The 13,143-nt window shown below is 41.5% G+C and overlaps 1 protein-coding gene across 2 annotated transcripts in view; it reads left to right on the top strand.

Moving 5' to 3' along the window:
- Positions 1-13,143, top strand: part of ACSL5 (acyl-CoA synthetase long chain family member 5) — a 48,269-nt gene that overhangs the window by 15,588 nt on the left and 19,538 nt on the right. For both annotated transcript variants that reach the window (XM_084903414.1, XM_084903413.1), the window contains 2 exons: positions 8,284-8,468; positions 11,603-11,711. In XM_084903414.1, coding sequence (XP_084759540.1) covers positions 8,313-8,468; positions 11,603-11,711 — 265 coding nt within the window. In that variant the 5' untranslated portion in view covers positions 8,284-8,312. The remainder of the gene's footprint in view (positions 1-8,283; positions 8,469-11,602; positions 11,712-13,143) is intronic.

The following is a 13,143-nucleotide window of genomic DNA, read 5'->3' on the forward strand; positions in this document are numbered from 1 at the left end:
TCATGGTTGTTGCTGCTTTTCTTTCTACTTTCCATATCAAGGCATGCAGATATTCTTTATTCTTTTCCATACCTGCCAAGAGTTCCACTGTATGGAAGTGTTATGATGTATTTGGTTACTCTCCTACCAAGGAAGGCTCTCCTGGTTTCTCACTTTTTTTCTTCCTTCCTTCCTTCCTTCCTTCCTTCCTTCCTTCCTTCCTTCCTTCCTTCCTTCCTTCCTTCCTTCCTTCCTTCCTTCCTTCCTTTTTTTGTTTGTTAATTCTCACCCAAGAATATTTTTCCCATTGATTTTTACAGAGAGTGAAAAGGGAGAGAATTGGTGGGGGGGGGAGGGGGGCGAGGGAGAGGGGGAAAGAGAGAGAGAGAGAGAGAGAGAGAGAGAGAGAGAGAGAGAGAGAGATATCGACACATCAATTGGTTGCCTCCAGGCTGGACCTGATGAAACCTGAAACCCAGATACATGCCCTTGACCAGGAATCAAACCCAAGACCCTTCAGTGCGCAGGTCAATGAGCCACATTGTCCAAGGCTGTAAACACTTTTATAGATTTAATGATGCTGAACAGAATAGCTAATACCTGAGACTATGCATCGGGCACAGTTCTAAGCACTTTACAGGCACATTCACCCCTTTAGTCATGGGGACAGCCTTCTGAGGCAGAAATGATTACCAGTTTCCAGATTAGAAACCACACAGTGGGGATCTACCCCTGGCCACAAAGCAGATGACCAAGCAGGGTGTGAGCCCAAGTAGTCTGACTCGCATCCTCACAGGTACCTTACACAGCCACATGTGAGACACTGGATTGAACTGGTATCTTTCTACAGGAAAAATTACTAGCAGAGTCATTAAGTGAAAGGCCACACATCCTGAATTGTGGTCAAGGGCAAGGGCCACATCTCTAAGGAGGCTGCACCAAATTTGTTTCCATGACTCACAGCACATTTTGCACTATCTCATCATGACTAACCCAAGAGGTGGGAAAAAGGCATTTCATTTAAATATGCATTCTTTAAATTTAATTCTTTATTGTTTAAAGTATTACATATGTCTCCCTTTTCCCCCATTGACCTCTCCCTGGTCAAACCCTCCCCGCCCCCTCACCAACACATGCTCTTACCCTCTACTGTCTGTGTCCTTGGGTTATGCTTATATGCATGCATACAAGTCCTTTGGTTGATCTCCCCCCACCCCCTGCCTTCCCTCTGAGGTTGGATGGTCTGTTGGATGCTTCTATGTCTCTCGATCACTTTTAGTACATCAGTTAATGTTATTATATTCCACAAATGAGTGAGATCATGTGATATTTATCTTTCTCTGACTGCCCTATTTCATTTAGCATGATGCTCTCCAGGTCTATCTATTAAATGTGCATTTTTAAGTGAAGTTGAATATTTTCCCCTAATTTTAAGTAACCTGTAGCTGAGATTTACTCTTCTTAAGAACCAACGCTCTACCATACCAGGCTTTTATCTGACTGTTTAAGTTTTCTGAAACAGGATCGTTGTCTCAAATTATGTTCTCTTTAATTACTTAGTAGTGAAAAAAAGACATTGGATACAGAAGAGTAAAGTAGTATAAGAAAATCCCTTAGTTCAGGGCTCTGAGAAAACTGGGTGAAGGAGCTTGATATAGAATGAATATCTGGTTTTTATTTATTGCATATTAAGGAGAAGGCTATCAGACCTTCCAAGTTTGCTCATAAAATGACTGGTGTGTAATATTCTAATGACCTTTTGCCATTACTTTGGAATTTGTCTAGAAATATTGACTATGTATTTAAGGACTGAGGTGGTTGTCTCCTAAATGAGGGGTGACAGGAATTTAGGAAAAATAGCAATAGAGGCTGAGTTAGCGATTTAATGCCCAGCCAATGAACCCAAACTTTCATATACAGCCTCTTCAATAACACACAGGCCCCACTGGAGTCATTATAAGTTGTGAAAACCTGTGACAGAGTCTCTAGAAGGAAGAAACTCCAAATGGAAGAATGTGTTAGCTAATTGGGTGTGAGAACTTGGGGACTCTGGTTTTTCATTTAATGAGCTTTCTCTCACCACAGACTAAGCCCATACATGCAAGGGAACAGAGAAACCAATCAAATCCAAATGAGTATGCCACTTGCTAGGAGGGAGATTTTTTTTTTCCAATTTATAATTATATTTTACATCTCAATATTTCATAGAAAGTAATTAGTTCTTCATGCCTCAAAGAAAGATAATTTTTCTTGAATTCCAGAAACCTAGGATAGCAGAATTGTTTATTTCTAGGCTGGACTTACTACTATAGTTGACTTTATTTGATAAGATTTATTCTGTAGGTTCTACCAAGTCTGAAGTTGACTGATCCTGAGTGGTTCTTGATAAGTATTAGAAATACACATATGTAATACCTTAATCAATGAAGAAGTTTTTAAAAAAGAAATACATTCTTTTTGCTCTAGCTACTTTTGCTCAGTGGACAGAGTGTCAGCCTGCAGACCAAAGGGTCCTGGATTTAATTCCAGTCAAGGGCACATACCTGGGTTGGGTTGCAGGCTCCTCCCCCACTTGGGCCCTGGTCAGGGCGCATGCAGGAGGCAACCAATTGATATGTTTCTCTCACATCGATATTTCTCTGTCTTTTCCTCTCTTCCACTCTCTCTCAAAAAAAAAAAAAAAAAAATCAATGGAAAAAAATATCATCAGATGAGGATTTAAAAGAAAAGAAAAATGAAAGAAATACATTCTCTTCACCACCCACTACCCTTACCCCACTACTTTGCCAAAATATTGACTTGGGAGTACCTATGTCAAGATTCCCAGAATGACTTGCGATGATCTAACTTTGGGGAGTTTAGGGAAGTTTTACTAAGGAAAAAATGGGTCCACTAAAAGTATTTAGAACAGACAATTCTGAACCAGAAAACTGGCCATTTATTTAGCAACCACTCATTGAAAGTTTACTGTGTTGTGTGCCAGGCACAGAGCAGGCACTGGAGGCACTGCAGTGAACAGAAGAATCCCTGTTCCAATTAGAACATCAGTTCTGTAGGGTCAATAGATGATAAGGGGCCAGGACTATTTTGGAGAGCAACAGTGTCACAGGAAAGAGAGCAAGGTTCATGGTAGTGACTGGGGTAAATGGGGCAATATTTAATAGTGCGATCAGAGCAAACCTCTGAGGAAGTGGCATTTGAGTTGAGACCAGGCCTATAAGCCATATGTGAACATTGTAGATCTGGGGAACAGTGCTCCAGGCCAAGGGAAGAGTAAATGCAGAGACTCTAAGGTAGAAATGAACTTATGGTTGATCAAAATGTGAATGTTAGGGTAGAAGGGGCCATTCAGGGATTTCATTCAAAGAAAAATAGAAGTAATGAAGAAATACTGTCTTAAATCCACAAAGAAGCAAAACCCAAAGCTGAATATGTGGTGATCATAACCTAGACACCAAGGCTGGTCCTGGGAGCTTGCAAGCAGAAGGGGTCTTTCAGCTAGCTCAGGAATTGAACAGGATAGGTGCCAGAAGATGAGCGACATGGCTATGGCCATCCATACCACCAGACAATGGAAAGCCCGGGAATAAATCAAGGGGAATGCTGGGGGCAAATTGGCATCCAGGGGTGTGGGTCAGAGGCATATCACTGTGACCACATCAGAAGTGGAGGAAGCTTCCCACATGGGACCATCCTGATGTGCACTGTGGCTCGCCCTACCATCTTCAGATAATTTGGAACAGGAACCCACGGATACAGCAAAGCACAACTCTCTTTCCTCTTTTCTTTACCACTGTTGCGCTTCTCTCTACCCTCACTTTCCCAACTAAGAGTGCCACGAAGGGAAGAGGAAACGCTGTCTCACCAGCTGCTTGTAGGGCATTCTGTGAAGTGGCCACAACAGAATTGTCATTTGAGTGACACAGGACACATGATGGAAGCAATGGTGGCTTTCCCCTCGTTCATTTGAGCACATATGTGTTAACAAAGTCTAAAGGTTGGAATGGTTACCCAAGCTTCCCAGTCAGGATGGTGTAACTCAACCTGAAGATCTTGCCTTCTCTCAGACTCTCTGTTTCTCCCATTTATAGTGAGAGTTACATGGTAAGGGCACAAATCCTCTCTAGCGGTAGGTAGCATTGCAAGGTTAAACATACATGTTTTGTGCATTAAAAAAAAAAGACTGTCAAGATAGTGAAAAGACTGCAGAATGGGAGAAAATATTAGAGAATCATAAAGGTCTCTTACAACCCCAAAACAAAAGGCAACCAATTTAAAAATGGGCAAAGGACTGGATTAGACATTTCTTTACAGAAGAAAGGCAAATGGCCAATAAGCAAATGAAAAGATGGGCTAATTTAGCAGCCATACGAAGGGATGAAGAACTGATACATAACATGGATGAATCATTTCTTTTTGTTGTTGACACTATTACAGATGTTCCACTTTGCCCACCTCTACCTAGCCCCCACCCCACAGGCCTTCACCACATACCTGTCTGTGTCTAGGGCCTATGCATATATGCATATATGTTCTTTGGTTAATCTCTTCCAGTTACCCCGCTAACACCTCTCCTTTCTGAAGTCTGTCATTGTATAACATCGATAAATCTTGAAAATATTATACTGAGTAAAAGAAATCACACACAGAGAGTCACATATTATATAATGTCATTTCTATGAAATATTCAGAATTAGCCAATCAATAGAAGCAGAAAGTAAATTTGAGGTTGCGAAGATCTTGGAGAAGAAGAGAATGGGGAGTGAATGCTTAATGTATTACAGGATGTCCTTTTTGGGGTAATAGCAATGTTTTGGGATTTATTAGAGGTGATGGTTGTACAACGTTATGAATGAATTAAATGTTCCTAAATTGTACATTTAAAAATGATTAATCCTGCTAAACAAATTCTACCTCAATTTTTTAAAATGTGAGAAGGCAGGGACAGCTGAAAGTCTGAGCATATCCTATTTGAATTGGATGCCAGGTCAGTAATAGGAAAGCACACTATTGCAGTTGACACACAGATATATCCTTCAGCGGCTTCTGAAATCCATTGCAGGCAAGGTGCTTTTATTCTCCTGAAACTGGTCTTGGCATTCATAAACACCTCCCTAGTTTGTGAGGAAGTCGCCTGTCCCATTCCATTTGTGGGCAGTATGACTGGAACATGTCTAAGAGAATTGCTCATTGGCAGACCACAATCCAGGTTAAACCACAGATGTTTTTGTTAATCCCAAATTGGACACTTACCATTTGAGCCAAGAGTTAAAATGTGGGTTTCATAAAAACCCAGTGTTCCAGGTTTTCTAGGGAGAAAAAATATCTGACCATCTGGTGACTTCAAGCTGATAACAACTACATGATAACAATCAGTCAAGGTTAATAACAGATGCTGCCTTTCTCTATCTATCTATCTATCTATCTATCTATCTATCTATCTATCTCACCCTATCCCTCTTCATCTTCCTCTCCCTCTCCCTTATCTCTCTTTCTCCCTGTTCCCTCTTTCTCCCCTCTCCCTTTAGGCTACCTGCAAGGCTATTGGCCCTCCCTCCCCCTCCCATACTGCCACAACTGGGCATAAATCACCTTTAGACCCTCTTTAAAGCTGTTGTTTGCCAAGTCTCCCACTGAATCTGCCATCTGTAGGAAGAGGGCAAAGTCCTCAATGCAACGTGTTCTCATAGCTGAGAAGTGGGTGGGGCAGGGGAGAGGGGTATGCAGGTGAGAACCTCTTAATTTGACAGGAGCATTGGGGCAGAGAGAAGAATCCTGGAGCACAAGACATTACAGGGCTGGTGGCAATGTCCCAGGCTGAGTGGAGGGGCTGGCAGTAGGTAGGATGGGAGAAGGCAGAGCAGGCTTCTCTTCCCTTTGGCACTTCTTTCTGCTCTGTCCATTTCACAACCATCCTGGCTTGGGGTAGCCAGCCTTAGAGTTGCATTCTAAATGGCTGGCTCTTGAACAGGTTCTGCCTGCCTCCTGGAGAGCCACTTCAGCACACAAGTCCAGGTAACACTGGATTCCCAAAATCCCTGCTCTAAGAATCTTGGCAGGCAGTCACAATAGCACCTATTGTGAATAAGGTGGTACCTGTGGAGCCTTGCTTTTGTTTTTGCTTTGTTGTCTTTTGCATCCCCTAAACATGATGTGGAAGAAACCAAGGAGTTGGAGACTGTCATCCCATTCTCTGGAAGTTCATTTTTCCTCCATAAAATGGAGAGGGACTACTCCAAACTCAGGTGATAACCAATCAGGGGCACATAAATGATGAATGACTCAGGGTTTCTTGGGACTGTTCTCACTCCCACACACAATTCCTAAGTTTTACAGCCTTGGTTAGCACGGAGTGAGTGTGTTCCTTGATAGAAAACATTCTGGATACCAGCTAATGGCAGCTGTCCCGCAGTTCAAAGGGCGATGATGGTCTTGATCTGATAAAATATTTTATTGGACTTGCATTGGTCTTGTGATTTGAGATACTGTTCCATAGGGCACTGAAATAAACTTTGGGGGATGCATCTGAAACTTTGCTCTCACCTGTAAGCTGTCAGACAAATCCAGTCTCCTGAACTTGCGGCCTAATTTCTATAAAGCAAAACTGTTGTGGTTTTGTAGATTTTAAGGGGGAAACATCAATGAAAATGGTAAATGAACTTGGATAAGTCACTTTACTCCTGGGAGTTTCTATATTGTTGTCTGGAAAAATGCTACTTTAGGACATTGGTCAGGTTAAATGATTGCAAACAACTTATCCTTTTATTTGTCCAAAATCTGTGGGTCCAACACTTTGAACAGTCAAAATTCAAAACAGCAGAATTCAGGTTGAAGAAAGGTTAATTGATAAGAAGGAGCCAATCAAGAAGATAGGAGACCTAGTGGTTCCTCAAATCCATCTTCAGAAAGTACAGAGTTCAGGCTTCTTTTATGTCAAGGGAGGGAAATGAGAGGGGCTGTTTTTGTAAATGTCAATCTCTAAGCAGAATTCCTGTAATGACTACCATGTCTGTATGCAAGACAAAAGAGGAGCTTTTAGTGGGAAGGCCAGGGAACAAGAAAGGCTTGAACAAGGTGGAGTCCAGTGCCTTTCATTCCGTTATAAGCTCAGTGCTTGGCATCAATGCTCCTATGTTTGCTGCCATTACCATTCTAATCAGTGTGAAAGCTCTGAGGCAGGAGTTGGTTCCTAGGACCTGCCCAAACTTTAGTCCCTTCTGTTAGCGTAGTTTCAAGCTGTTCCTCTTGGCTAGACGTGACAATAAAAGATGTGTTGGAAGAAGGCTTTGTTGCTCTTGGTTTCTGTCTTTTTAAAAATATATTTCTTTATGGATTTCAGAGAGGAAGGGAGAGGGAGAGAGAGAGAGAAAAATCAATGATAGGAGAGAATCATTGATTGGCTGCCTCCTGCATGCCCCCTACTGGGAATCGAGCCCACAACCTGAGCATGTGCCCTTGGCCAGATCGAATCTGGGACCCTTCCGTCTGCAGGCTGATGCTCTATCCACTGAGCCAAACCAGCTAGGGCTGCTCTTGGTTTCTTGAGATCTCTTCCTGGCCCAAATCTCCCAGGCTCACCTGTCACCAAGTGCCAGGCCCATTTTCCAGCACCCTTTCTGTCTACCTGATTCACGTGGCCTCCAATAAAAAATGTTTCCTCCAGGATCCCCAGAGGAGAGGACATTGGACATAGTAAGCCCCTCCTGATGCTTAAAAAAAACAGAAAGCAGTGAGCAAAGCATATCTGGCCTGCAGGAAATGTCCTTCACGTAGAGCGCTTGACTTCTAAAATCTGTGGTTTCACCTCTACAGAGGTTCCCTCTGCCATTTGGTTTATACCAGGGAAATCCAGCCGGAAGGGTCCTTCTTGACCCTCGCCTGCCGGGGCATTGGAAAGCTCTCTGCAGCACCATCCTCTGCCTACCAGCTTATGTTGTGTCCAGAAGGCTGGTTCTAGGCTTTATGGGCCAGAAATAAAAGGACAGTCATTCCTCAAAATTGTCTGGGAAATGATTAACTTTTTTCCTTTGATCCTTTCCACCTTGTGGGAGGACAGTCCAGTACCAGCTGGGTACAGTAGAACACATTCTATTAACTTCAACATTGCTAAGGGAAACAGTGCAAAAAAATTCTGCTACTAGAGAGGTCCAACCTGGGCTGTTTGGACGAGGAGAAGCCGTGTGTGTGTGTGTGTGTGTGTGTGTGTGTGTGTGTGTGTCCTTCTGTAAACCTAGACGGATTGAGTAAAAAATATACAGTCATTTCCTCTAATTTTTTATTTCCTTCTCTCTTTTTTTTTTTTAGGCTTGCATTTCCTGCTGCTATTCACAAAGATGCTTTTTATCTTCAACTTCTTGTTTTCCCCACTTCCAACCCCGGCACTGATCTGCCTCCTGACCTGTGGAGTCGCCATCTTCCTGTGGCTCATCAACAGGCCTCACCCAGTTCATCCTGTGGTTGATCTTAACCACCAGTCCGTGGGAATCGAGGTAACTTACCTATCACCTTTCAGGGCATCAACATTGGTCAAACCCAAACTGTGTTTAACTCAAGACACTGGTATAACTCATGAAGAGAATGGGGTTGGGAAAGTAATCCTTTTAGGTCAGTGATCAACATTTACACTTCTACTAATGACACATGTTCCTTTATAATAAAAAGGAAACCTCAGCTAGGTCTTAAGACATCAGTAATCCAGATCAGGGTTGTCAAACTACAACCCACAAGGAAAATACACCCTTTTTCAAATGGGACTAGCAAGGTAAGAATGGTTTTTACATTTTGAAAGGGATATGTAAAAACTAAAACAAGGAATAGCTCATGTGTTCCACAAAGCCTATTTACTATCTATCCTTCTGTTGTAAAAGTTTGTCAATGTATGATCTACAGCAGCAATTTTGAACTGGTCTGGTGTAAGAATTTTTTTTTGTATACCATACCTGATTGTTTAGTCAGTGACACTGACCTCTTTTCCTTTAGATTATTAAAAAAAAAAAAAATGACAACAGCCAACAATAGACATTCAGAGTGAATGAATCCAGATTATACCTATATTTTTTTTTATCAGATCAGCCAAAAAAATATATTTTTAGTAATTAGTTTATGTGTGCCATGAGATGAAAAAGGTTTAAAATGGCTGATCTAGATGACAGATTCAGGACTTCGGGGTTAGAAGAATATTTTTATTGAGATACCCAATGTCTGAAAAAGGAATGTGAATTATTTAGTTAAATTCCAGCTTTGAGTTAATATTCATTCTTAAAACAGGCAGATGTTGAACTTTTTCCTTCAATTCCCCCAACTTTCAGTAAATCATACAGCTTCTTATAGCACTGAGCAAAGGGAATGTTCTCTGCGTCATTTTTCATCTTCAACCCTTTTCAGAGAAAGAAAGCATTCCCCTTCCTTTGTAAAGCTAACCCCCTTCTGATCTTTTATTGAACATCTTTCCTCTATGTGGGGTTCTTATTCAGAGTTAGCTGCACGGCCCACCACTTTCCCTTTTACTCTGGTGTGTTTGTATGTCCTTCATTGATAGTGTCCACTCACATTGATCCTGCCACTTCAGGCTACCATCTCCTTCCACTCCTTCCTTTTTTCCACCAGAGTTCTTTAAGAGTAGTCTGTTGATTTCCTCATTTAAACTTCAACCCACTGATGTCAGACCTTTACTACTACTATCTCCCCAAACTTCCCTGGGTCACTCATAATCTAATTTCCAAATTCAGTGCTTTATCCTTCAACCTTCCTCTCAATTGATTTGGGACTTCTTTTTTACAACTTCCATTTTTGCCTTTCATATAAACCTTCAACAAAATTTCTTTCTAATTCCAAGACAGCTTTTCTTTGCCTCTGAGGTTGTTTTCTCTTCTCAGCCTAGAGTTTCAGCATCACCATCTCCATTCCTCTAAAGCAGGGGTTGACAAGCATGTTCTGTGAAGGCCAGACAGTTCAGGCTTTGCAGGCCATATGAGATCTCTGTTGCAACTACTCAACTCTGTTGTTGTAGCGTGAAAGTATCAGACAATATGTAATTGAATGAACATGGCTCTGTTCAAATAAAACTTTATTTGTAAAAGCAGGTTCAGGCCAGATGTGAGCCCAAATCAAAGTCTGCCATTCCCTGCTTTAATTCCTCATACCTGAGAAAACCTTTCCTCTCCTGTGACTTGGCAATATACCTAAAAGGTTCTGACACCCAAATCTGACTTTCAAGTTCTGACCTTTCTCCTGAATTCCAGTCCACCTCAGTGACACTCAAAGTCAACAAGTATCTTTATTGAATATCTTCTCCCTAAACACACACACACACACACACACACACACACACACACACCATAACTTTTCCTGTTTCCCTTCCTGCTCCATCTTAGTTAAATGCATCTCTTCTTATCCAGTTGCCGAAAGTTGAATCCTAATCACTTTTCATTGTTCCTTCTTCCTCAGCCCATCTATGAAAACAGATGGCAAGACCCTGTCTTCCTTCACTAGACAAGAAACTTTTTTTTTAACCTCTTTACTTAAAGCTCTAGACAAGTCAGAGTTCTTGTATTAGCCTGCACTTGAATGGCCCCTTTTGTATGCTTATTTAATTGATTCCTAGTTCTCTCTAGACTAACTTTCATGAGGGTTGGACCATGCCTGTAACTCCAGTGCACTCCAACATCCAAGATCCACATGAAGCCCCGGAGTTCCAGCTGCCATTTCTAAACATATCCCTAGCCACTCCCTCTTTCTCAAATACCCTGTTCTCTGGCTGCCCACTGGGATCTGCTGTGTGTTTTCTTGCCCCTGTGTCTTTGTTCACGCTGTTCCTTCACTCTGAATCATTCCTTCTCTCCCCTCTATCAATCTATACCTTCTTGTTAATTGCTTGCTTATCTTTAAAGTTCCCATTGAAATATCATTTCTTCTCTGTAGCCTTTTTACTTAATACAGAATTGGTTGCTTCATTAGTTTCCCCAAACATATATTTTACTTCAGCATGTACAGCACAGTATTATATTTGTGTGTTTTTCCTTCTTATCCCATAACCACTCCAAAAATTTTCACTTATGAGGTGCTCATGGTCAGCAGTTTTGTCTTAATTTACATTGCAACTATAGTGTCTGGAACACAGTATGCATCTCATAGATGTTTAAACTTGGTATGGATTTTTAAAGGATAAAACTTACAGTATTATATAGATCATTTCAAAGAGAGGTTGTGGGATCAAAACCAGGAGCTCTTAATGCTGTGACCTAAAATAGAAGTTCTCTGTAGGCTGTAACAGACACTCAATAGGGCTATGTTTTCCTGTGGAGATATAAGGTAAAACAAAACAAAGCCCAACAAAAAGAACCTATATTATCATTTCTCATGTGTGTTGTATGTGTGTGTGTGTTCTTAGAAGGATGATGGGAGATAGCCCCAAAAATAACTGTGATAGTCTCTGGGTTTCTATGATGTGGAGACTTCAATTTTGAGATTTAAAGACTTGATTGATCGAATAGGATTGGGGTAGGGGCGGTAATCTCTGTAATCTCAGTGGTCAGCATTTACATTCCCTTCTATTCAATTCATAAGGGTTTGGAAAGGGTGGTGAGAGACTCTGGCTTGCCCTAAATTTGGCCTTATGTCTTAGGGAGGAGCACGGAAGAATGCTCGCCAGAAGAGCAATGAACTGCTAAGCTACTACTTCTCAGATGCCAAGACGATGTATGAAGTTTTTAAAAGAGGACTTGCTGTGTCTGGTAAGCCTGGCAGTCTCACCTTGCCTGTGAGAAGACTCAGATTGGGGTCTTGTTCTCTAACTGCTTCCCTGTCTCACTTCTAATAACCTAGTTGTGGTCTGGGTAGAATCCCTACATATGAAATGCAAGGTACATAAGCAGTGTTAGAGTAGATGCAGGAATCAGAAAATCATAGTATCAGGAAGCAATGCAGGACAGCCTTGGGTTTGAAATCCAGTCCTTCCATTTCTAGCTTTGTGACCTTGCACAACCCACTTTACCTCTCTGAATCTGTCCCTCACAACACAAGAACTTCCGTGCAAGATGTTGTTAAACAGTCAACAATAATGTGTATGAAAGTATTTTAATGAACTCACTAGTACATTAGTACATATTTGTTTAGGAATGCGCTTTTCATAAATGCAATTCTCCAGATGCAGGATGTGAGCCAGAATTAGCATGTAGGCCTCCTGACTTCTGACCTTGTCCTGACCCCAATACCACACTACTGCTCCTCTTGGAATCACAGGCAGCAATTATCTTTTGAACTTTCTTAGAAACAGTGCCACATGGGCCTTGGTAGGTTCACTTGGGATGTATGAAGCCTCAGCACTTACATCTTTTATCATTGCACACAATGCTAGGTGCACTGGTTTCCTTTACAAGCTATTGGCTTCTAGCCCTGCCTATATCTTTTTTTCTTTGGGGTGACATTCTGTCCAAGCATAAGTTTGTCTACGTGACTTCTTATCCCTCCCTTCTCTTCTGCCTTTAGCTTTGTCTCTGATGTTTAATAGTCAGCTCCTGTCAAATGCTAATTATGCAATAGGCACTGCTCATATAATATCTACTAATCTTCCCTAAACTTCAAGGATTAGCTACTACCTTCCTCACTTTTTAAAAGGAAAAACCAGAGCCTCGGAGATCCAGACATTCTGAAGATGACAGAACTACAAAAAGTTGTGTAAAATACTTCATTTAGATATTTCTTTCAATACCAAAATAAAACCAAACTGATAAAGTTAAAATGGCACTTCCTGTCAGCAGACAGGAGTGACCTGGCCTGGCTATTTCCTCAGAAAAATGACACTTCTGATCCCTACTGGGGTTGAATACATCAGCCCTAACATATACACTTTTCACCTCTACCCAGAGTAAACGGCCACTGTTGAGAATCACCTGTGAGTAATGTTTAAAATGAACTCCTCTGGCTCCACCTTATTAAACTGAATCAGAATTCCAGATAGTGAGGCCTAAGAATCTGAATTTTAACAACGCCTGGCTGTGGGGAGAGGTTTACATGCCGGCATTTCAACTCTACCCAGTTTAGGCCAGTTATTTTGCCCAGTTGTTAATGAGTGGATTCTTTCTAGATAGCCACGCCTTAAAACAGATCTGAGTTGGGTGATTTAATCACAGGCTAGGCTACTGCCTGATTAGGACTTGGGCTAAT

This window comes from Pipistrellus hanaki (assembly GCF_964339955.1).
Source record: "Pipistrellus hanaki genome assembly, chromosome: 14".
In the NCBI taxonomy this organism is placed as follows: domain Eukaryota; kingdom Metazoa; phylum Chordata; class Mammalia; order Chiroptera; family Vespertilionidae; genus Pipistrellus; species Pipistrellus hanaki.